Source organism: Pleurodeles waltl, chromosome 12, assembly GCF_031143425.1.
Source record: "Pleurodeles waltl isolate 20211129_DDA chromosome 12, aPleWal1.hap1.20221129, whole genome shotgun sequence".
NCBI classification, from domain to species: Eukaryota; Metazoa; Chordata; class Amphibia; order Caudata; family Salamandridae; genus Pleurodeles; species Pleurodeles waltl.
The window spans coordinates 149331312-149356923 of NC_090451.1; the positions used below are offsets into that span (position 1 = coordinate 149331312).

The window sequence follows — 25612 nt, forward strand, 5'->3', positions numbered from 1 at the left end:
GAGTCTGTGTCATGAGTAAAATCACTAGGGGTCTGTATCGTCAGAATGCGTGGATGATGGTAACATAGGTTGTGGAGGTGGTGTAATGTCAAATGGCATCGAACTAGGAGCCTTATTCTCTACACACTTCTTTGGAGAATTCTGTGGTAGTTCAATGTCCAGCCTTTTCCATTTCTGGACCATCTTAGGCAAATATTCCTCTTCCAGAGAACATTTTTTCAAGGTTTTCAAAAACATTTCCCTCCTTATCCGCAGTGGTTGTTTTCTTGGCGCCATGTCCTTATCAGTCTTTTCCTTTCTGTGCTCTATTAGAGCATGGCATGTCGAAGCTGATGCCGCAAATGCTGATTGTAGGAGGCTGGCTCAGTTTATGGTGTACACCTATGATGTGGTACCCTATAGTGAGTCCAGGCAGCCCTTAATGATAGCGAATAGGTGCCCAGATAGTGGAAGCTCTCTAGGGGTAGCTGAGGTGAGCTGCTAAAGCTTATCAAGGAGAAATGTAAACCACTTGCAATACCACAGTACTCCGACAGTAACTTAGTCACAAGAAAGAAACACAACAGTGTTGTGAAAATAAAGGATACTTTATTGCAGCACTATTACTAAACTGACATGGGTATATCTCCCTTTGGAGATATTACATACAATTATACACATAAAATAATCATCAGAAAAGTATAGAAATATACAGGGCCCTAGGGGAGGGTCAACCATATACTAAAAAAATGATATGTGAAAGGGGGGCTCCAGACAAAAGTCTAGTGGTTAGCTAGGGGCAGTTTGGAACACCAGAGGTAAGGACAGTAAGTGTCCCCATCAACCAGGAGTAAGCCAATTACCCACCCAGTTGTCCCATAGGCTAACACAGAGTAGTGGTTGAAGTTTGTGGAATTCAGGACCCTTCCCAGTGGACCCAGAGGAACTCCAGCAGGCAAGAGAATGGATGGAGAGTGCCCCTACCCCAGGATACCCAGAAGAAAGGAGTACCTACACCAGGGACTCAGACGCAGCGGGGAGAACAGACTCTCTCTGAGGACTGTGGATGCCTCAGGATGTCCAGCTGCTGTCACGACCCCTGGACCAGGCAGGTGGAACCCAGGGACGGATTCTGGATGTGGAGGACCTTCAAAGGAAGGGGACAGAGTCAAGCACCCAAGGAGGTGCTCAGGTGATACAGATGGCAAAGCCCACCCTCCTGAAAATAAAGTTCCTGCAAGTCGGTGAGAGAAGAAGTCCAGCTGTGGGGTCCAGGAGCTGCTGAAGATTCCAGGAGTCACCTGTGAGCTGTTCCTTGATGGTTGCCAGATTTCAGGAGGGTCAGTGACCAGCCAGGTCACCAACAAGAACTGGCAAGTGCAAAAAGAAGTTGCAGAAGGAGTTGCAGATTTCTGGGGACCAGCAAGGTCCAGGAGACTCTACCCAGGAGGGGGAAGTCAGAGCTGGCCCTCAGCACTCAGGTAGGCCAACAGAAATCAATGGAGCCCCCACAAGTGAACCATAGGCGCTGGACACAGGCCTTACCACCCCAGCAAAACAGAAGTCCCATGTCGCAGGAGTTGCAGGACAGGAGCTGATCTTTGATCTGCAGAGTGCTGGGGGCTGGGGCTTCTTGAAACCTGAAGTGGCAGGAGCAAGGGCCTAGAGAAGACATCTTGTCCACTGTGTAAAGATGTGTGGAAGTGTCATCATCATAATATGGGTGTAAGTCATCTCCTCTATAAGCATTGTCATCTCTGGGTGGTGGTAAACTCTGGTCAGAATCTGAGTCAACAATATGACTGATGAAGCCTCTGAGGGCAACTCCGTGGTAGTGGGAGTATATTGACTGATTCAGGCTGTGTGGGAACCAGTTATACTGGAGTGGAGTCAAAGCATCTCCTGGGTCGAGACAAATTGTGTGCGAGATTCAACACTGAATTCAGCATTGGTTTCCCTTCAGACACCTGTTACAACAAAAGAGAGACTGGCATAGGTTTTTATGCTGGAATGTATGTAGGCACTGGAGTTGGAGCAGAACCTGAGGTAGCTTTCAGAGGCTCAGAGTGCCGAGGACCGATCCGCTAGTTGTAACCCAACTGTAGGCCCCTGCAGATCCTTGGGACCAGTATCACTGCTAGAAGGATCCAGAGGAGTGCCACAATGATACAGCATGGCCTCTTTAAAGTCTTTACCTGCTGTGGCATCACCAGTGTCCGAGAGAACATGGTGCATCACAATCAACTGTGGGATCGGCTCCTCAATTAGAGTTCAGGAGCAAAATCTAGTGACACTTTGATGCCCTCACGACTTCTCTCGAGACAGAGAATGACAAGATGGGGTTGAGTCCCACTTCACCTTCTTGTGTTTCCTTTTCGAATTGAAATATGACATACTAGATATTTAGCTGGTGAAGAAGACCTGCTGTGGGATCAGAATCTAGAGCGGGAATAGGTCTGTGCCCTCAACCTACAATGGGACTTACGCAAGGTCCATGAATTATTTCGATGTTCAGCGATGTACAGCTTTGCTTCATTGCCCCAGATTGCCTTCAAGCGCATGAGGGCACAATTACTGCACAACTTAAAGTCATGCCCAAGCCAAAACACAAAAGAAACATCTTGTGTGAGTATGTCACTGGCATTTGTTTCAGTTGTGGCATGGGTTGAACACTGTCGTTGAAAGTGGACACATTGTTCTCCTGTACAGTGGAATACATTTGAAAAGCACATGAAACCAATGAAAATGGGAGTGAAGTTCCAGATCCACGCTCAAAGGCACAGAAGGAAAGGAACGGACATTGGCACACAGTGGTGGCACTTATATGTAGCTCTACCCCTTTACTTTGGCGGCCGAATGAAGCTAATGCATGGTGCCACCTGGCAATGCATGGAAGCATAGCTGTGAAAATCTTTCAGATTATAGATGAATCCACCAGAAAGTAAGTACTGTAAAACTAACTGGTGAATGTTCAGCTCAAGGCTCTCAGAAAGAAATACTACCTATGGACTGATCAACAAATATCAGTGCTGAAAGCTCAAAATTCCACAGAGATCTGGAACCTTCTAGGTGAACGTTAAGGTCTCCTAGGAGGATGAAGGTGCTGGCATTGATGATGAGGGCTGTGATGGAGTCTGTGGTGTCTGAAGATGAGGGTTCAACCCGGGTGAAGTTGGCTGTGATGCGTATCTTGAATGTGAGGTGTTCCATGTAGCTGGTGGGGGTGTCCAAGTAGGTAGTGTAGCTAATGGGGTCTTTAAATATGATGGTGACTCTGCATCTGAGCTGGTGCTGGTGGTCTTGCCTAGTGATCTTGTAGTCAGTAGGGAAGGCTGCAGTGATGACTAGTGCAGAGATGGGTTTAGCCATGTGTTCATGAGGAAGATAATTTCCAGAGCATTGTCGTTCAGTAGGTCGCATATCTCTGTGGTGCGTTTGATGAGCAAGCAGGTGTTGATAAGCCTCATGCAATTGTGGACGTTGGTTGCTCTGTGTCAGCGAGTGACTGGTTTGTGAGTATGAGTGAGTGGGATGCTGTTGTGCTGGAGTGGTGGGTGTAGGGTGTGGGAAAGTGCATGAAAACCTGCAGGAGGTGCATGTGTTATATATTATGTGTATTTGTAAAGTGTACTGTCATTCGTGAGGGTATCCTGGCACTGAGCCTGTGTGTGTGCCTCACCCTAATTATTGTAGGTTGGGTCAATTGGAAAGCAAGGTCTTCAGCTCCTTTCAGAATTCAAGCACAGAGGAGGAAGCTCTGATGTGGTGAGGGAAGTTGTTCCACGTTCCTTCATGTTGTGTAGTGCAGGGCAAGTGGTGGCCATGGTTCAGGGCGTGGAGGCGCTCAGCACGGTAGCAGTGGGTAAAGGAAGGAGTAGGGTTCCTGGCAGTGGACGTGATCCAAGTGTGGACGGGCAGAGATAGACTTGGCTTTGATGCACCAGAGGTGTGCTAGCAGTGCTGCAGTTGCCATTAAGTAGGTCCTGGGAGAGGAGCCTGGGGGGAGGGAGGGGACAGAAGGATGATGGGAAATGAAGTCCACTTGCTTAGCTTCTTAGTTTAAAGATGGTTTTGGTGAAAAACCAGTGATGTAACTTTCTGTGTAGATGGATTATCAATGCTTTATGTCACCTATGCATGCAGTTGGGAAATGAACATATCAGAGATTTTTGTGGTAAAACGACCATAAAAGATGTCTAACGTAAAATAATTATAACCAGAACAAATACAAACATAATTATGATAGGATTCACAAGTGAGTGGAAAATAGCCTACAAGTTGGTAATTGGTGATCATTTCTAACCACCATTTCAAACACATAAAGACAGAAGAAACTGAGGGCCTGATTCACAAAGGTAAATGTACACTTTTTTGTATGTTTACAATTGTTTGCTATTAACAAAGGATTTACGACTAGTATCTGTACAAGTGTGGAGTCTCTACACATAAAAAGATAGGACTGTCCTATCTTTTTATGCAAGGAAACTCCACACTCATAAAGATACTACTCGTAAGTTCCTTTGTGATTTGCAAACAATTGTCAACTTACAAAAAATGTAAGCTTACCTTTGTGAATCGGCCTAAATTTGTAACAAGGAAAACAAGTGGTAGAATGCCAGAATTATGAGCCACAAGCTATTGCTTCTGTGCTCCATAAAACAGGCAACACTAGGTTATTCTTGAATGATAATCCTGTGGGCGTGCATGCATATGATGCTGAAATATGGTAGGATAAAAGGAGGGTGTAGGAAAATACCACTGTTGGCATGGTTACCCCCCCACTTTTTGCCTGATATTGATGCCAACTTTGAAAGTGTGCTGGGATCCTGGTAACCATGCCCCAGCACCAGTGTTATTTCCCAAAATCTGTACCTTTGTTTCCATTATTGGCATACTCATGGCACACAGATACGTCCCTTGTAAAAGGTACCCATGGTACCAAGGGTCCTGTGGCCAGGGGAGGTCCCCAAGGGCTGCAGCATGTATTATGCCACCCTGGGGGGCCCTCACCAAGCCCATGCACACTGCCTTTGCAGCTTGTGTGTGCTGGTGGTGAGAAAAAGACAAAGTCGACAAGGCACCCCTCTCAGGGTGCAATGCCCACAACCCACTGCCTGTGGCATAGGTAAGTCACCCCTCTAGCAGGCCTTACAGCCCTATGGCATGGTGCACTATACCACAGGTGAGGGCATAGCTGCATGAGCAATATGCCCCTACAGTGTCTAAGTCTATTCTTAGACATTCCAAGTATAGTGTAGCCATATTGAGTATATGGTCTGGGAGTTTGTCATTACGAACTCCACGGCTCCATAATGGCTTCACTGAATACTGGGAAGTTTGGTATCAAACTTCTCAGCACAATAAACCCACACTGATGTCAGTGTGAAATGTATTGACAAATGCACCCAGAGGGCATCTTATAGATGCCCCCTGTATGTTGGCCAAACTACTAGTGCAGGACTGACGGGCCTGTGCCAGCCTGCCACTTTCTGACAAGTTTCTGACCACATGGGGTGAGAGCCTTTGTGCTCTCTGTGGCCAGAAACAAAGCCTCTCCTGGGTGGAGGTGCTTCACACCACCCCCCTGCAGGTACTGCAAGACCTGGTGTGGAGCCTCAAAGGCTCAAGCCTTGGGTTACAGTGCCTCAGGGCACTCCAGCTAGTGGAGTTGCCCACCCCCAGACAAAGCCCCAATTTTGGCGGCAAGTCCAGTGGGAAAAGTAGGGAAAACAGGGAGGAGTGACCCCCCCCGGCTAGGACCACCCCTCAGGTGTACAGAGCTGAAGTGACCCCCTCCCTGCAGAATCCTCCATCTTGATTTGGAGGACAGGGACCAACAGGGTTAGGTCTGTGCCCCCCCCTCCCCAAAAGGAGTGGGCACAAGAAGGGTGTAGCTACCCTCAGGGACAGCAGCCACTGGCCCCAGAAACGCCCCTACATCTAGGATTTAAGGGCCTCCCTTAACCCAGCTCATAAGATTCCCGGCGACCTGACAAGAAAGAACAAGCATTTGCAATGCAACGGGTTTCGCGTTTGCTCATGTTAGAGCAGATCGCATTGTAAACTCCTAACTCGACTTTTCACCTATCGGGCAAAAGTGCATTTATGTACATAACCCGAAAAAGTGAAATTAACTATGTAAAGCGCTCGACTTCTGCCAAGCGAGATCACGCTCGTAAATTAGAGAAAAAGAAGTCCACGAGCCCGATGGAAAACAGTGAGCCTCGCATGTTTTCTGTACTTGGTTGCTGCGCTCGAGGAGGGCTAGCCACCTGAAAAGGCATGACGTATGTGTGCCTTGGACTAATGAAAGCAAGCAGATTTTATTAGGCAAGCCCACAAACCAATAAAAAACACTGACATGAGGTTGACAGGGCTCCGAGCCCTTTTCTAAACACTAAAGCGTCTCGCTGCGATACCCTAAAAAGGACTGCTAAGCTGAGCCCCCAGCAGAGAAGAAGGAACAAAGATATCAGACGCCTGAGGGCACACTGCACCCGCAGCCCCCAGGCCTTGGAGAACCCGACCTCTGGTGCAGCTACTTTCAGCAGGCGCCCCTCCTCCCTGTCCAGCCTGTGGTTTGCTACAGTTGACCCCTGGACTTCGCCTGCAGCAACTGAGTGACCCCCGGGCCCCCTCATAGAAACGTATTGGGAGCCCGATGCTCTGTTTGCACCCTGCACCCGTCCGTCACTGTGCCGCTGAGGGTGTGTGTTTGATGCCTACTTGAGCCCCCCCTTGTTTGCCTCAACTTTGACCTTTGCACCCAGCCGGCCCCGTGTTGCTGGTGGTGGGTGTTTGGGGTAAACTTGAACTCCGACCTGTGGACATCCTAACCCCCGGAGACTGGAACTGTAAGTCAAGTACTTACCTTTAAATCGTATTAACTTTTCCTCTCCCTGGGAACTGTTTCTGAAAATTGCAGTGTCAACGTTTGAAACAGATAATTGCCAATATTTCAAAAACTGCGTAACTCATCGATTTCAAACAATGTACTATTGATATATGTGTGAAATACAAATCTATTGAAGTACTTACCTGCAACTTGAATCTTGTGGTTCTAGAAATAAATTGAGAAAATATATTTTTGCTATATAAAAATTATTGGTCTAGAGTTAAGTCATTGAGTGTGTGCTTCTTCTATTGCTTCTGTGTGTATAGCAAATGCTTTGCACTACCCTCTGATAAGCCTAATTGCTCGACCACACTACCACATAAGAAAGCATTTGTGTTATCTACTTTAGCCTCTGTTAAGCCTCTGGGGAACCCCTGGACTCTGAACAGTACATCTCATTTTGATATAGTATATACAGAGCCAGCTTCCTACAGAGGGCCTAAATGATGACACCAAAGGCATGTTCAAAATTAGTAGGAAACATAAGGACAAAAGTACTGCCGCAATGGGAAAATCAAGTAACATGGGAACACTGAGGTGCAAGTTTACTTTGGGATTCGTAATCTAACCATGTTCAGAGTATGATTCTGTCATGACCACATTTAGTTTATTCCCAAGGGAATTAGGCTTTGTTAAATCCCCTTGAGCCAGTTTCTGGGTCACAGATTGGTTGCCCAATCCTTCAAGATAAAAAGTACATTGTGTGATTGACATGGCAGCAACAGGACCCATTTTAGATTTAGATCAAAACAAGTGTTGACAATATAAAATTTGTTAAAGAAATAGAGATAAAAAACAACAGCAGAGGGATTTGGTCCAAAGGTAAATCACAATTCTTTATTGAAATTAGATTTACATAGTGTATGTAATCATCTTAACCCATTTTAGAAGATGCAGCTCCTTATCAATTCAATAATGAAGTGAATTACACAAGTGTATTTATCCAGGCTGAGGCTTAGACACAAGAACCTGACTTGCACAAAGGTCCACTTCTGGATGTGGAAATTCCACAAAGTGCTATCTGTGGGAGGGCCTTACACAATGACTTTCTTCTGTGAAAGTGACACAACACTCATCACCCAGAGAAGGGCTTACACAAAGTTTTCCTGTCTGGCGAAGTACTACACTGTGGTTGCCATTCAGGAAAATGTTTAGGCAAGAGTTTTCATCTGGGGCGGATCTTATTCAAAGCCTTCATCTGGTAAGGAGCTTGCATGAGAGTCTTCCTACACACAGATGTCACAGTCCAATGACAGAGGTAATTGAGCCCTTAGATGGTGATGCTGTTCTCCACATTGCTGGGCTTCAGGTACTCATACCTCAGCTCTAGACTCTGGTTCCGTTCTTCGATTTCTTGTTCTGCTAGTTCCAGTTCAGAATGAAAGCTCTCGATCAGATCTTTCACTTCTTTCTCTGTAAAGTATTGATCCTCATCATGACCAAGTGGTATCTGGAGAAAGAAGTAAAGGAGAAGCACTAACTACCACTGCACACAAAGATGCAATGACATGGTTCCCTCAGTTTGTCAGGGAAGATGGAAGGATACAGTTGGCTCTGGTGCAAATGTGTCTGAGAAACTTATGGTCAAAAAAGCTTTGTGGGTCAGTGCATCAACAGTAAATTTTGAAGGGTTAGCAATAGGACTAAATGAGATTTTTGTCACCATCAGTTTGCCTTTCTTTTTAATTTCAGGTGGGATTAAACCAGATGCAGGGACACAGCAGACTTTATGGATATCTTCATATAAGATTAATCTGCAAACAGTGAATACAAATGGAAATCACATTCATACTCAGTGGTTTTCCTGAAAGTCTTGTATTTATATTGGGCATTATTTGGTTGAGATCCTACCCAACAGTGCAGTATGCAGAGTTGGGTCTAATCTTACTAAGAAGCAGAAAATGGGCTGCAGAGGCTACACCTTGTTTGGAGAATTAATGAATGTATTTTTGCATTCATAAAATTATGAGCAGGTGTATTTAAGGGGCTTGCATTTGTAATACATCTTAACAGCTGTACAAGTACACTGCCTACAGTTGCATTATACTGAAAATACATGTTCAGGGGTAAACAGTATTTTTCCTATGTGATTAGCCGTTATGAAATGCTGGCACTCTGGTGTTATACCGAGTATTAAATTCCTAGTAGTGTTTTGTATTTTCTCTGGACACCATAATTGCTTATAACTGATGCATGTGATCATAAAATATATTTGTGCACTAACTTAAATGTTACATAATGGATTGTAACTGAGGTTAGAGAGTCGCTAGCCTAGATGTCTGCCATTTATAGGTGGTGCGTACTGGTGAGTTTCCCCATCTTTGCTCCCCTCATCCTTTACTCACTGCTTACCATGTCTGGTTGTCTGCGTCCCAAGTGCCATGTGATTGCCATCTGGATACAGGACTGACGAACATCTGGTAGCGACTCCATGATGTATTCCATAGTCACCTCCCCCTTGCATGACGGTGGTGGCTGGCGCATAGAGCAGGGTGTGTTTGGCACCCATGCACACCAGTCAAACTGCAAACATAGGACCAGGTCACATGGAAGTTGATGAAAGAACATAGCAAGCCCTGCGACTACCCATATTATCAATGCGCAATACAACCTTCAACCCACATATATGAACATCATCCCTTTCTGTATCAAGAGAATATCTGCACCAGTTCCCACAAGGTTGGGTGCAATCCCAAGTCAGGCCACCTGACATATAATCTTGGTGACATATTAAAATAATTTATCCCTAATTGGCCTGGCTCTGGGATAAGGCATTCCCGCATGTAGTGTTATATCTAGGTCTCCTAAGTAACTCAGTAAGAATTTCTAGGTACCTGCCCTTGGTTGAGTGCCGCATGCTGAGCTGAGCATGTGAAGATCCCCATTGTAAGGAACTTGGTGAGTTCATCCTTGGACTGGAAACGGGAAGGGATACCTGGAAAAGAAAAGACGATAAGTGAACAGGCCCAGTTAAAACCACAGTCTTTGAGAAAAGAGTGGTATACTTTCAGAGCCTTTGTTAAGTATGATTTCTCGCATTCATCTTTTTTCTTTCGGCAACCCCATTCCTAACGGAGTCTGGGGACACCTCTGTGACAAGTGCCAAGAGGAAGTATAAATAGTGTTTATCTAGGACTCCGTAAGCTCAGACCTTCCTAACAGCCTGACACCTGCAGTCTCTCCAAGTATCCCAGGCATTTTCTTTCTTAAAGACCATTGCAGTCGAGCTTGCTCAACACAGTAGATTCATAAGGTAATGTGTGTGCAGCGAGGCACTATGATGGTATGTTCTGACATGGTAATGGGTATTGACCTCTGATCATTTGCAGTCTTTATGTGCTCAGAGATCTGGCTTTTTGACTTGGCATCAGACTAAGGGCCTGATTAGGAGTTTGGTGGGTGTGTCACCATGTCACAAACATGACAGACATCTCACCAGTCTTATTACAAGTGCGTTGTATCCTAAAGCACTTTTCATAAGGCGGACGGGATATCCGTCACGTTTGACAGAATACCATCGGTGGAACTGATTTTTTGGTTGCTGAGTGTCCAGGTCCCTCCTCATTCTTCCTCGTGTAGCTTCTTATGATGTGTATTTTGGTACCTTTTGTCAACAGTTTCAGATTGTGGATGGTTATTACACCCACCTTCTCTTATTTTTCCATTACCAGGATGACATTACATTGTGTTAGTCATGACGGCATGGATTTTTAAGTTTAAGTGGAGAATTTGAAGAAGCCCAAAATGCCTCTAACCATGAAAATACGAGTATTAACGTAACCTCCCTAGATTCCACATGGCTTGGCATGGACAGGAACAACCTCATCATGTGGTCTTTAATTGGCTCAGAGCTTGAGACATCCACCGTAAGTTCACAACACCAACTTGATAAACATGAGCTAACTTTCTAGGTCTTAGCCTTTGCCAGACAGGGCTCTTTACAGATTTGCTTATGTACCCAACCAATTGAATGGTACTCCCTCCTACAGTTCTCAAGTTCCCAGCCCAAAGCCCTCAGGGATAATCTCCTGTTTAGGGAGTACCTCCACATATGCCAAAACTGCTTTGAAGTTTCAGGATTATGGAAAACTAAGTACAGGTAAGAAGATGCATCTTTATAACCAGGAGTGCACACACTTCATCCTTATAGTGTAAGCGAACTCTAAACAACAATTGAGGCACTTCTAGAGCACCATAAGTACATCACAGAAGACAGAATAACCCATGTTAGCACATACAGTCCTGTGGGGAGTCAGTTGAAGTGGATTTGTACTGACACGCTGGTGAATCCTATACAAACATGTAGGTTACGAAATACCTCCTCTGTGACTCATGCTTATAAGCTGCACCAACTGGCATGGCAAACTAATACAAACTGCATTTGGTCACCTGGAGATGCCTCAAATCAAAACAAATTGTAAGGGCTCGTCCATCCAAACCTCACCCCTGCTTAGCTAGTGGTCATATTCGTTAGGCATTTGGGCATGTTGTAAAAAAACAACAAAAAAAACGAGTCATACAATAATACTGGATCTGTCCTTAAGAGCTCCACAGCAGCAGACAAAACATACAAAGTGCAGTTTGAGCAGCGAATTGTACACAGTAAAATGCCCATGCAAGAAAATGAACATCAGTATGACGGGTCGAAAAACCAAGCAGTACACAGAAGAACAAAGAAGCAGCATAGAGGTGGCAAAAGAAATACTAACCCCATCACCGACTTTAAAGAATCCAAATCCAAACTATAAGGTCTGCGGTAATCCATTATTGAACAAGTTAAGAGCAGCAACCAAAGTACCTTCCACCAACATGAGCAATTCTGGGGTTACTGCCTTAAAAACAAGTGTGTGATCCCAATGAAGAGATTGATTTGCAAAAACTTGTCAAGGAGAAACAAAATGAATGGCCCACCTGCTTCTGAAACATTTGCATGACAAAGCACTTGAATTCATTAGAATACAGCACCTTGCGCCATGTACCTGAACCATCACCTACTAAATTCTACAATGATTTTCATGCACAGAATGACTTAATAGGAGAAAAGCCTCATGTTCACGAAATTGTTCAAGGCCCCTTTGAGAGAAAGAGCCAGCCCAAACCAAGACAAGAAAATTTTTCCTTACAGCCCAGCTGTGGTTTTGCAGGAAATTGTCATAACACAGACATTGGCTTGAAATCAGTGTCCATACTTTATTGGCAACTTTTGTTCTTATTTGTAGTATAGCAAGCTCAGAGTCCTTGCAGATTTACTGTCTTTCATACCCAATTGGAGCCAGGAAATGTTTTAATTTCTTCATTTCCTGCCAGTTCCTCTCATATATGACAGCGTGACTAGTTTCAGCCGGGGAGTCTAACACAAGCTATATGGACCTGAAACACCAACTTAAAGTTTCGGACCCTAGCCAAAGTTTACTGATGTCATTGGAAATAGATTACAATACAAACCACAATTGCAGGCTGTCTTTGAAACCAACTGTTAGAAATGTGGGCTGTGTATAATCATGGACCGGAAGAACTGGGCACATAGAGAGGTGCGCATGGGTATAGATGAAGTGTGGACCAGGAGACGGACACACATTGAAGCAATAGAGAAACCAAATTTCTACTCTATCCCAAACAAAAAATCCTGTGCTGCCTTTAGGGGTGAAATTAGCTAGGACAATTATATTTTATTGAAAGTGAAAATATAAACTATGGAAAGCAAAAGAGGTTGGTGGGAATGGAAGAGGGAATTATAGAGAGAGAGGGGGCAAAGAAGGAATGAAGAAAAGGTAATAAGTGAGAACAAGGGCATAAGGGCCGAAGAAGGGAAGATGAGCTCACCTAAATTTGGGGCGCCGAAGAACCCTTCTTCATAGATTTCCTTTATCCAAGTCTGCAGCTCACGGTCTGAGGTTACCTCTTGGTCACTGTGATAAAAGAGTCCAACAATCCCATCCACAAACCTGCGCATGAGAGAGAGAGAAAAATAAGTTGGTCAACATCTAAATATTGGTGAAATCCCTTCAAGAGCACAGTAGAGAATGTAAAGCCTCTGCAGCCACCTCGGGTCTCCTTTTACTTCTTGGTATCTACTGTACCTTTGCCATGTTTTGATTGTGCCTCGTAAAAAGTTCAATATTCCACCACTACATTGGGTCTTTCAGATATTCTCTGCTCAAATCAACTCTGACGCTCATCCTAGATGGTGGAAAATAATCTAAAACAAAAGATTCCATTCTTCAGAGCCTTGAAAATGGATAGAATATGGTGCTCAATGACCACAGATAATGTATTTAACTTATAAATATTCTTTGATGGGATCTGCCCACTTACACTAAAAGGACAAGAAGGATGGACCTCCTTTCTAAGCCCTTTTCAATTTGGTGCCAGACAGGTTTTCTGAGAACAGCCTGCATCCCTTAGAAGGCGGCCAGCTCCGATTTCGTATCAGTCAGGGGAACGGGATGAAACTGATATGCAAAAATAAAATTGAATCATCAAAGTGAAATGAAGACAGGGATGTCGATGGCCAAAATGTTTAGCGAAGACCAAAATGTTTCCAATGACACCGTCGGACATTCAGCTCAGCAGCTTTGGTAACACAGATAATGGGCAATTTCAAATTACCATTGTTGGATGTCAGCATTTGATCCATTTTCAATTAAGTTGTATGTGGCGATAGAGGTTATAAATGCTTATAAAGTCACACAACAGCTACAGGCAGGTATTTTCTGTTGGCGCTGAGGGCAATCTGTGTCGCTGCAGGTCGGTTGCGAGGGATTGCACTGTCCAAAAGCGACAAGTCACTAGACCTGTACATTGGGTTCATGGGATCCTCCTCTCATGAAGGGGTTATTATTAGCAAAGAGAATGGAGGTTTATACCTCTTGATGATGCCCCACAGCCGGAGTCCATCCTGCATGAAGAAGTAATCCTTCACTCCCTCCATGCCACGACTCCTCACGTCGTCTGGAAGACAGAGCGATTCGTAGGTCAACCGTGCGTATTCTCTTTGCGCCACACGCAAGAGGCCCTCGCCTCCTGTCGACACCGCCTGCAGGCCAAGCAAAACAGAGCCATGTAAGAGCTGCTCAAATAAGAGGACATTGCAACACAGTTTCCTGGGTGGATCACCGCACTATGTGCCAGGTGTACCGCTTACGGTTGTGAAATACATTTGGAAATCTTCAGTGATGGAAAAGACGCGCGTTCAAGAATGTAGTTACAGTCTCTAGCACAGCTGGACCCAAAACATAGCATGCCATAGTGATTTCAGTGGTGACAGGGAAAACTTAAGACATAAAATAAAAAGGCACAAACTCACACACTTGCATACTGCACACAATAACACCAGTCTCACCCACAACAACGGAGCAAGATACCACATGATGCGTAGCTCAGTGTTCGAGGTGGAGACATAAAGAGACAGACTTCACAAATATTCGGATCATGTTTGTGTATGCCTGTTTTTGGATGTGGTAGCCCAATAAATCCAGACCTACTGGCTTTGCCAGTGCCTGTCTTGAATCAAGGTAAATTATTAGATTTTAGCAGTGAATGCCTTCACTCGTGGAGACTCTAAAATATTTCAACATTGCAGCTAGATGAGGGGAATTAGTGAGATGGAGAGGAGAATGGGGTTCTACAGAGAAAGGCATACAGATAGGAGAGAAGTAGAATGTCCCTGGGCGACAAAGGTTGGCTACGAATGTTTGAAAGTCACTGTTTAGCCGAGCCCCTCTTGGAGCAGCAACGACCTGGCAGCTCGGGACTGTGCCCACGCATGTGGAATGCGGCTTCTTCGGCCAGGGAATAAACTGTTGTGGATACCAAATGCACCGAGAGAGGACTGGCACAGAGTGTGGACTGCTGCCCTCTGTTCTTGTCAGACGACTGGTGGCAAGAAAAGACTGCTGCTGGTTGTATCTCTAGAGAGGGCCGGTGCCCCCTAGACCTGGCACCTAGAAGGGACTGCTACTCCCTGGGCCTGGCACAATGGTGGTTCTTGCTCCCCTTTGGCACTGGCAACAACCCAAAGGGAGGATTGCTGCTCTCTTAGCCTGGCAGCAGGGTAGCACTGGTCCCCCTCTGGGTGTGGAACCAAGAAAGGACGTTTGAACTCATAAATGTTGCAACGAAATTGTAAATATGTAAAGTGAAAAAACAGTAGGTGAGAGGAAATAGTGTAGGGGCATTATTTTGAGTTATGTTAGTACAATTGTGGATGGATCATGTCTCCCAGAATGAATTGAGTTGCTAAACGAAAACCCAAGGCTGGAGCAGAGCGCCCAAGATTGTCATTGGGTAACCATACATAACAGTCTAAAACACATATGTCCAGCATTGATCTAGTAGGGTTGTGTCACATCAGGTTTTCCGGATTACCACTGAATATGTAAGTTATGTGAATATTAATGTATTGCATGTAAATGAATCTACTGTGGATAGCTCTAAAATGAAACACAGATTCAGTCTGTTTAGAGTCATGATGGCTACCCTGGGTCTTAAACATACTTCTTAACATCACCCTGTTCCCTCGGTCTACTTAACCCCACCCGCAACTAGAGGCTGTACCAATACTCTCCTTGGTTAACCACAAGGCCATCGCTATCAGCCCGGGCTTGGTTTCTGACCCTCCTGGATTGATTCCACAACTTATCCCCCGTTTATCACTATTGCCAGATGGCAGAAGCTGCTAGATATTGCGTTTCATGGCTCCTGGGGAGTACTAGCGTGCCCTCTTCATGGCCGCTCAATGGCCACTTCACAACACTATCCACGCTTTCCTTCCTGACCCACATCTTAGCGGACATCTCAAGCTACTCATCAGTTAATGTGTTTAGGCAGCTCATAATAAGGTATAAATTTCTACATAAATGTCATTACAATTGTGTAGTAAACATGACTACAAGTATAGGTAAGGTTAAGCTCTTTTATTGAAGATGTAGACCGCTCCGATGTCGCAGCTACCGCCCCAACCGTCCTCTTGACTCCGAGTGTCTCGAGCTCTCTGTCATGAGCTCAAGACGTAAAACGGGAGTCGTGAGGACGCGGCATCACCACATTATCCTCTTCCCTTACAAACGAGCAAATAACAATTTAACCATTACTCATTAAGATAACAGTCTACAGAAAAAAAAACAATAACACAAAATAAATAAAAATACATTTAAAGATACAAATTATAAAGAAAGATGAAACACAAAATCATAACTCAAATACATGTCACAGAATTAACGGTATCTCAAAGATCTCAAATACATGTCACAGAATTAACGGTATCTCAAAGATCTCAAATACATGTCACAGAATTAACGGTATCTCAAAGGTTTCACTCTTTGTCTGCCACTCCTGCGTACATAACGTTCAAAAACGACTTTATCAACATCCGTCGGATTCGTTTCATCAGTAACTGGTTCACTGTGTGATGGTTTGTTCAGACATTCCATAGAATGATCAGACTTACACATTTTGTTAGGCATTTCCTTGACTTTAACTACCCGGTCAACATTCCACCAATTCCGCAAATTAACCCTAACAGCATTACCACATACTTTGTCAATTATCATGGGTTCTGAAAATCTCTTTTCTCCTTTTTTTCTGTGAACAGGAAGTTTGATTCTAATCTTGTCCCCTACTTCAAATTCATGGGGGTAGACCCTCTTTGTTAAATCAAAGTATTCCTTCTGCTTCATTTGTGCCCTCCGGACATTATTTCTGACAGTATCATCAATTACACTCAAATCACTTCGTTTCACCCACTTGGACATCCAACCAGGACAGATCCTTGAAGATGGTTTCCTTCCACGCAACTGTTCAAATGGAGAAACACCTGTAGAAGAATGGGGGGTTGTGCGATAAAACCAAAGCATAGTATGTACAGAAATTTGAACATTTGACTTGTTAGCAATAGCCCATTGTACACAATTCACCAACACTCGATTCATGCGCTCTACAAGGCCATTGGTTTGAGGATGATATAGTGAACTCCTTATGTGTTTCACATCACCTTCTAGTAAAAATTCATTAAATTCCTGATTAACAAATTGCACACCATTGTCAGAAACAATGGCCGAAGGGAACCCCTCCCGTAGAAATACATCTCTCAGGAATTCAATTACATTTTTTGATGAAGGCTCACTTATAAACTTGATTTCAGGCCACTTCGAATAGTAATCAATTAAGACTACAGCAAATCTACATGGACTTGGCAAAGCATAGAAAGGACCAATAAGATCAATTCCCAGCTTTTCCCATGGCCTAGCGGGTAGTTCAATAGGTTGTAATGGTGGAGTCCTCACCTTGAACCCCTTTTCACAACTGTTGCAAATCACACATTCATCCACACAGCATCAACACATTGGTCCATTCCAGGCCACCAAAACGTTTCACGTAATCTGCGCTTAGTAAGTGTCCTGCCCAAGTGTCCCTCATGCGCAGCAGCAACTATTCTTTTCCTTAGGCTCTCCAGGGGAACAAATCTCTCACCCCTCATCAGAATGCCATCCTCAACTGACATTTCACCTGACACCTTGACAAAAGTTTGAAATTGAATAGGTACATTTCTTTCTCTGGGCCACCCTTCTTTTATACATTTTACAATTTGAGCCAATACCAAGTCTTTCGCCAATTCCCTTTTCCACTCACATTCACTTATTGCGCACATATCTTCCAGATCAACAGCTGCTATAAAACAGTTATCTTCATCTTCATCCTCCCCAACACCCGCATCCTCAACCAGTGGAAATCTAGATAGAAAATCTGCTCTAACATTCTTGTTACCTGGAACATAACGGACTTCAAAATCATATTGCAATAATTTTGTGACCAATCTAGAAATGCGAGGTGTTGATTCTCTGATTTTGTCTCCAGTCAAAATAGAAATAAGAGGACTATGATCTGTGCACAACACAAACTTGTTTCCCCAGACGTACGGATGAAACTTCCTTATAGCCCACCAACATGCCAACAATTCTTTTTCAATAACAGAAAAGTTTAATTCAGACCCTCTCAAAACTCTTGATGCATATCCCAAAGTTTTTTCAGTACCTTCTGTCGCCTGAGTCAACACAGCACCCACACCGAAACTGCTTGCATCAACAGTTATAATACACTGCACGTCTGGATCAAACGGTTTAAAAATTTTAGGCCGAACTAGTTGTGACTTAATCCACTCAAACGCTTCCTGACAATCCTTACTCCAAACAAAAACAACATTTTTCTTTAACAAATTCGTTAAAGGTTTAGTTTTAGTAGCGTAATCACTCATGAACCGTGAATAAAATTCGTACAAACCAATAAAAGACTTCAATCCTGTTTTGTCTGATGGTGGAGAAGCATTCATAATTGCTTTGACTAACCCTGGTTTGGGTTCAATCCCTTGTTCGGAAACAACATGTCCTAAATATTCAACTCTATTACGCAAAAATGATCATTTTTCACTTTTGAGAACCACTCCTTTTTCCTGCATGATTCTTAACACCTTCCTCACAATGTGATCATGTTCCTCTTTGGATGCTGCATGGATCAAAACATCATCTTGAAATACAGCTACCCCTTTTATGTCCTTTAACATCTGAGACATTACTCGCTGAAAAAACAGCTGCTGCTGAGGCTAACCCAAAAGGCATCCTGCAATACTGAAATGTGCCCAAAGATGAAACAAAAGCAGTAAGATGCCTTGAGGCTGGGTCTAGAACAATCTGATGATATGCTGTAGCTAAATCCAACTTGGAAAACCACCTTGATTCACCAATAGTGGCCAGCATTTCTGTAATATTAGGTAAAGGATGCAAGTCCACCCAAATAGGTTTATTCAAACTGCGCAGATCCACACAGACCCTCAAATTGCCATCTTTCTTCCTTGCAATAACCAAGGGAGACAACCACAAAGAGGAATCTATAGGTTCAATGATACCTTTCATACACAGGTCCTTCAATTCCTTTTCCAATTTGTCCCTCACACTGAATGGTACACTCCTAAATTTGTGTTTCACTGGAATGTCTCCCTCCTTTACTTTTATCACATGAGTAAATCCTTCAATAGTGCCCAACATTTCAGAAAATACCAAAGGAAAATCCTTTATCAGATTGGCTGCATAATCACCGGATTCTACAACAGATACTTGTTCCTTAGTGCCTGGCCTCAAAACCATTTGGAATAACCCTTGATGGAACCAACCTAAAATGTTTAGTCCCTTAATCGCCACATAAACCTTGCCAAAAATTCTCCTTCCCTTGAACTCAAGTACATCTTCGAAATAACCAGCCAATTCAATCTTTCTCCCTTCATAGGAGACAGGTGCTCTGTCAGGTGCACAGAGAGTTCTCTCTCCCCAAACCTCCTTGCACAGCTCTTGAGTAATCATTGTGATCCGAGCACCAGAATCCACCAAAAGTTTGATCACTTTGTCACCAACACCAATTTCAACATAAGGATCCACACACCTAGTAGGATCTCCAGTCACTATGTGATCCTCTGTGACAATCATCACCATGTCTCTGAATTCTTCTCGGATTCTATCTACATCACTATCATCCATTTCTGTAACATACGCTACCCCTGAACCATTTGGAAACCTCCCTGAACCCTGTTGATAACCAACACTCATTGTGCCACTCGGACACACTTTGGCAAAGTGCCCAACTTTGTTGCACTTCCTGCATGTGGCATTCTTAGCAGGACATCCCCTGCCACTCTTAATATGGTTCAGATTACCACACCGAAAACAAATGTTGCTTTGCTTAAAAAATGGTTTGGAAAAAGTCTTAGTTGATTTTAAAAAATTTCCATCCTGAGAATTCACCAATCCTATATTTTCTGTCATTCTGGATTCCAGTTCCTTCACAGACACTTTAGACGTCTCAATGCTCTTTGCCAGTCGTAATGTCTCATCTAGTGACGGATTGCTCAAGGAAAGAAGTTTTTGTTGGATGGTCTTGTCCGTGCATTTAGCAATAAATTGGTCCCTGACCAGCTGGTCACTAAACGCCTGAAATTGGCAATCAGCTGCAAGTTTTCTCAGTGCTGATACAAAGGTATCCACGTCTTCACCAGGATTTTGTTCTCTTTTGAAAAACTTGTGTCTAATAACAACTAAACTGGGTTGTATGTCAAACCTCAGTTCCAATTTTTTTACTGTTTCGGCATACTCATCAATCTCTTCTCCTTCTTCCAATACCAAGGCAGGAAGATATTTAAAAACAGATCTCCCTTCAAATCCTAGGGAATGGAGTAAAATATTTTTTTTTCTTTCAGGACAGAAGCGCGCTGCATCAATTGCTCCCAAGTACATTTCAAATGCATCAAACCAATTTTTCCATGGAATTGGAGGGTTACCCGGTGTTTAAAAAAAAAATGGAGGTGGATTCACAGACTGCATTCTTAAAACAGTACAAGTGCAGAAGATACGTAATATCACAGGGTGTGTGACGCAGAAGAAAATGAAGGCTGAAGAAACCCAGCAACAATTTTTACTTAACCTTCTTCACTTTTACGTCTGTATCAATATAAGAGCCACAGCAGATCACAGACAAAAAAAAAAAACACTGATGGTTCCTTGTAATATAAGCAGCCCAAAAAAAAAAAATTAAGATGAACTGTCAAAATGATCTTTCTTTTTAAAATCAAAGTGCAGTACCGCTTAATTCCATGAGATGGCAGTATTGGCCCAAAAAAATTCAAAGTAACTGCTTCAGTTCTTCAGATTGACGTTACTATTATTAGCTGTACTTCCTGCTTGGTTTCGACGAGGAAAATGGGTCCGATGCAGCGGTCTACTCGTCGCCAGAAATACTTGTAGTAAACATGACTACAAGTATAGGTAAGGTTAAGCTCTTTTATTGAAGATGTAGACCGCTGCGATGTTGCAGCTACTGCCCCAACCGTCCTCTTGACTCCGAGTGTCTCGAGCTCTCTGTCATGAGCTCAAGACGTAAAACGGGAGTCGCGAGGACGCGGCATCACCACAAATTGTCATAAAATAAAATAGAACATAGCTCGGGGCTCCATAGTCAGGCCTTTGCTTGATAAGGTTACCCAGCAAGCCTTACTCTGGTGAACTCACCAAAAAAGCTAAGGGACTACCCTGTATTCCTCAGAACCAGGGTTGTGAAGCATTATGAAAAAACACTGGCCCCTATGAAGAAAAAATGTGAATGTTAACAGTTTTTTTATGCTTGCGTGGGTGAGGAGTTTAAAGGTGATCCTCTTGTCCAGGGGAGCCAGTGGAGGTCCTTCAGGTGAGGGGAGATGTGACATCGGCGGGGTATGTCGAAGATCAGGCGGGCGGATGCGTTCTGGATGCGTTAGAGTCGTATGATGTCTTTTGTTGGGATGCCTGTGTAGAGAGCGTTGCCGTAGTCGAGTCTGCTACTGACGAGGGCTTGGGTCACTGTCTTTCTGGTTCCTGTTGGAATCCACTTGAAGATCCTGCGGAGCATTCGGAGGGTGTTAAAACAGGAGGATGAGACTGTGTTGACCTGTTTGGACATGGTGAGGGTGGAGTCGAGGATGAAGCCGAGATTTCGTGCGTGGCTGGCTGGGGTGGGTGGGGGGCCCAGGGCGATGGGCCACCACGAGTCGTTCCAGGCCGAGGGGGTGCGCCCGAGGATGAGGACTTCCGTCTTGTCGGAGTTGAGTTTCAGGCGGCTGTTGTTCATCCACTCGGCGATGGATTTCAGTCCCTCGTGGAGGTTGGCTTTGGCGGTGAGAGGATCTTTGGTCAGGGAGAGGACGAGTTGGGTGTCGTCGGCGTAGGTGAGGATGCTGAGGTTGTGCTGGCGGGCCAGTTGTGCGAGGGGGGCCATGTAGACGTTGAACAGCGTTGGGCTTAGTGAGGAGCCTTGGGATATGCCGCAGATGAGGTTGGTGGCATTGGAGCGGAAAGGTGAGAGTCGGACCCTCTGGGTTCTGCCGGAGAGAAAGGAGGAGATCCATTTGAGGGCCTTTTCTTGGATGCCGGCTTCGTGTAAGGGGGTTAGTAGGGTGCGGTGGCAGACTGTATCGAAGGCGGCTGATAGGTCTAGGAGGATCAGGGCTGAGGTTTCGCCGTTGTCCATTTGTAGTCTGATGTTATCTGTGGCGGCGAGGAGTGCAGTCTCTGTGCTGTGGTTTCGTCTGAAGCCAGATTGGGAGGGGTCAAGGATGGAGTTGTCTTCTAGGTAGTGGGCGAGCTGTGTGTTGACGATCTTCTCGATGACTTTCGCTGGGAAAGGGAGGAGGGAGATCGGTCGGAAGTTTTTGAGATCGTTGAGGTCAGCCTTAGGTTTCTTGAGGAGGGGTTGGATTTCTGCGTGCTTTCAGCTGTCCAGGAAGGTAGCGGTGTTGAAGGAGAGGTTGATGATCTTTCGGAGTGCGGGGGCGATGGTGACGTCGGCTTTGTTGAACACGTGATGTGGGCAGGGGTCAGAGGGAGATCCTGAGTGGATGGAGTTCATGGTCTTTAGGGTTTTGGCGTCGTCTACTTGGGTCCAGGTGGTGATGTGGTCGGCGTGGGAGGAGTTGTTGGGGGTGGGGTCTGGCGGAGGTGAGGTGTTGAAGCTGTCGTGGATGGCTGCAATTTTCTGGTAGAAGAAGGTGGAGAGATCGTCGCAGAGTTTCTGGGATGGAGGGATGTCGTTGACAATGGCGTTGGGGTTGGCGAGTTCCTTCACGATGCCGAAGAGTTCCTTGCAGTCGTGAGCGTTGTTGTTGAGGCGTTCTGTGAAGTGGGAGAGCTTCGCGAGTCGGATCCGTTGGTGGTGTTCACGGTTGGCTTCCTTGTGTGCGCTCGAGGATCCATTTTTTCTTGAGTTTCTGGCAGGTGCGTTTGGAGGTGGTTAGTTCATCTGTGAACCAGGCTGTTTTTTTCTTTTCTTGGTTGGCAGTGGGTTTCTTGAGCGGGGCTAGGATGTTGGCGCAGTCGAGGATCCATTGTTGGAGGTTGATGGCGGCAGAGTCCGGGTCGGTGGGGTCGGGTGGTGGTTTTTTGGCGAGGGTGTTAGTAAGTTGATCTTCGGTGACTTTTCCCCAGCGGCGGTGCGGCGGTAGAGGAGTGCGGTGGTGTTCGGTGTTTTTCTTGAAGGAGAAATGGACGCAGTGATGGTCGGTCCAGTGGAGTTCGGAGGTGTGGCTGAAAGAGATGTGGTTGCTTGAAGTGAAGAGTGGGTCAAAGGTGTGGCCGGCGATGTGGGTGGGAGTGTTGACCAGCTGACGGAGTCCGAGGTTGGAGAGGTTGGTGGTCAGCGATGCTGTATTGACGTCATTCTTGTTCTCCAGGTGGAAGTTTAGGTCTCCCAGGAGGATGTAGTCTGAAGAGGTGAGGGCGTGGGTGCTTGCGAGGTCGGAGACAGCGTCGCTGAAGAGGGCTCTAGGTCCTGGAGGGCGGTATATGAGGGTTCCTCTGAGGGTAGTGTTGGGGTCTGTGTGAATCTGGAAGTGGAGGTGTTCGGCTGTCTTGAGGGTGTCGTCCGTGTGGGTGTGGATCTTAAGGGTAGATTTGTGGGCAATAGCTATTCCTCCGCCGATTCCGTTGGTGCGATCTCTTCTGGTGATCTTGTAGCCGTCAGGGATGGCGATGGCGATGTCGGGGCCGAGGAGTCGTTCCACCAGGTTTCGGTCAGGAAGGCTCCATCTGAGGCGGTGGTGTCGAGCAGGTCCCAGAGTTCGATGGCGTGCTTTCGTGCAGAGCGTGTGTTGAGGAGGATGCAGTGCAGGTGGTTTGTGTTGGTTGTTGCTGGTTTCGTTGTTTTGTTGCAGGTGAAGTTGCAGGTGAAGTTGCAGGTGCGGCAGGAAAAAGGTCCTTTGGTGTGCTTCGGGGTGGCCAGGAAGCACTCTGAGGAGGGGCCAGGGTTGAGGGCGAGGAGTCCGCTGGCCGAGTAGCGAAGGCATGGGGTGCGGGGGGCGTGAGGGCCAGGGGGGGTGGCGCTGGGCGCGGTCCAGGCACGGACGGGCGCAGACGGGCTTGCCTCTGGCGGGCCTCCGGCGCGCCAGCGGCACGGACGCGCAGCGGCAGCCATTAAGAAGGGAGGGGGGAGGGAGGAGCAGCTGGGAGGCGGGAGGGAGCGGCGAATGGGGGGCGCGAGGCCGCAGGGAGGCAGCGGCAGGGAGAGGACTGCAAGGGGGAGCGCACAAGAGGCGAAAACAAGAAAAACAAGGCAGAAACAAGTCGGGCACAAATTGAAAAAACAGTCACAAAAATACACTAATGGCACAAAATACAGTCGGGGTACAGCAATCAGAGGGGCACAACGGGGGCAGATGCGCAGGAAGCAAGGCGCTTGAAGAAAAACAATAGAAAGCACTTACAAGACGGCGAAAAGTGGCACAATCAGAAGGGGCACGACGGGGGCAGAAGCGCAAGGAGGCAAGGCGCTGAAAAAATTAAAAACACTTACTGGACAGCCCATCAGTAATACAACAAGATCATCATAACGTTATCCACACAGAAAGTGGAATATACCATACACGATCAGGGTTCTTAAAAACGTGCACGGTGCAGGCGCAGAGCTCGTGACAAAGATGAAACAGGGGTAAAAATAGCTCTGATGTACTTGAGACATGTTATAGGCACCTTTACAATCAGTATGTGTCCTAGGCAGATTAATATTATTAGATTCCACCCATTGGTTATTAATCCAGATCATGGCATTGGATTAGTAAAATATCAACTTTTCAACTATAATCCGTACTTTGCTCGAGTGGGGTTTCCTCGGGAAAATAAATGGTGCACCTGAATCCGAAGCAGAAAACAGGGGAACCCAAGTGCCCCAAAAGGAGGTGCCCTAAGTCATAAGGAAACAAGAAGACTGGATTTCTGCATTCCACAAATCGATACAAGAAGCCGGATGGGCAGTCTCTATGATGCTTACTGCTAAGTGCTAATGAAATTTTTGTTAACTTTTTAATGTCAATTTATCAAAATCAATAACTATTAAAATGATTTCATCTTGTAAAAATAGTAATAAATATCACTCAGGTAAATTTCAGGCTTAAAATTTTAAACAGCAAAATGTAGTATTAGGAAAAGAGCACTAGAAAATAAAAGTAGGATGTTGTGGGGTTGAGGATTACAGACCTAGACTTTGTAAAGTGATCTGGTGTCTGTCACCTTCAAAAAGAATACTCACAAAAATATTAGTCCTCCATGAGAGAAGGACATGTAGAACATAAGGTGTCTTTTGCAGAAATATTCAGGATTGTGAGGAAATGCGGTATATTATACGGTGTGGTTGTGAAACCTCAATGTGTAATAATCTCACTAACCCATCTTGGGTCCCATTGACATTTGTTGGTAAAACCTTAGCTCAACCCTTGGCAGCTGTGGCTTTGAGCACTCAAGCTTCAACAAAGGACCGAATGCAGAGCAAACCTTAAGTATTAAAATAACTCAAACACAATCCAAAAGAAATCCGCCACCAATTAATGAAAATAGATCTTATTTTTATGGATTTCGAGACACCAAAAACAAACAAAATCCACCTGGGGTTCTGGAGACACAAATTATACAGCAAAGTGCAAATCACAACTTTTCACTCAGAACACAAACAAGCTTTGGCAACTACCACAGTTAGCTGTTACTTTGAAAACGTTATCATAAAGTTGTGTTCGGGTACTCCAGCCCACTTTAGGTGACCAACTCCAGCAGGGAGCAAGTCAGTGGGGCCAGTAAGAATGACAGTTACCTTGCAGTCAAAGCAGTCTTCAATTCAATGACAGGCGAGCAATCTGCAATATTCATCAATGTAAGTGGTCCTGAAGCAAGGGATTTCGTATGC

At 45.1% G+C, this 25612-nt stretch overlaps 1 protein-coding gene across 2 annotated transcripts in view; it reads right to left on the reverse strand.

The window, feature by feature from the left end:
• Positions 1-7684: 7684 nt before the first annotated feature.
• Positions 7685-25612, reverse strand: part of LOC138267270 (polyunsaturated fatty acid lipoxygenase ALOX12-like) — a 115455-nt gene continuing 97527 nt past the window's right edge. For both annotated transcript variants that reach the window (XM_069216129.1, XM_069216128.1), the window contains exons 10-14: positions 13741-13910; positions 12698-12819; positions 9709-9809; positions 9227-9397; positions 7685-8324 (exon numbers count right to left, since the gene is read on the reverse strand). In XM_069216129.1, coding sequence (XP_069072230.1) covers positions 8145-8324; positions 9227-9397; positions 9709-9809; positions 12698-12819; positions 13741-13910 — 744 coding nt within the window. In that variant the 3' untranslated portion in view covers positions 7685-8144. The remainder of the gene's footprint in view (positions 8325-9226; positions 9398-9708; positions 9810-12697; positions 12820-13740; positions 13911-25612) is intronic.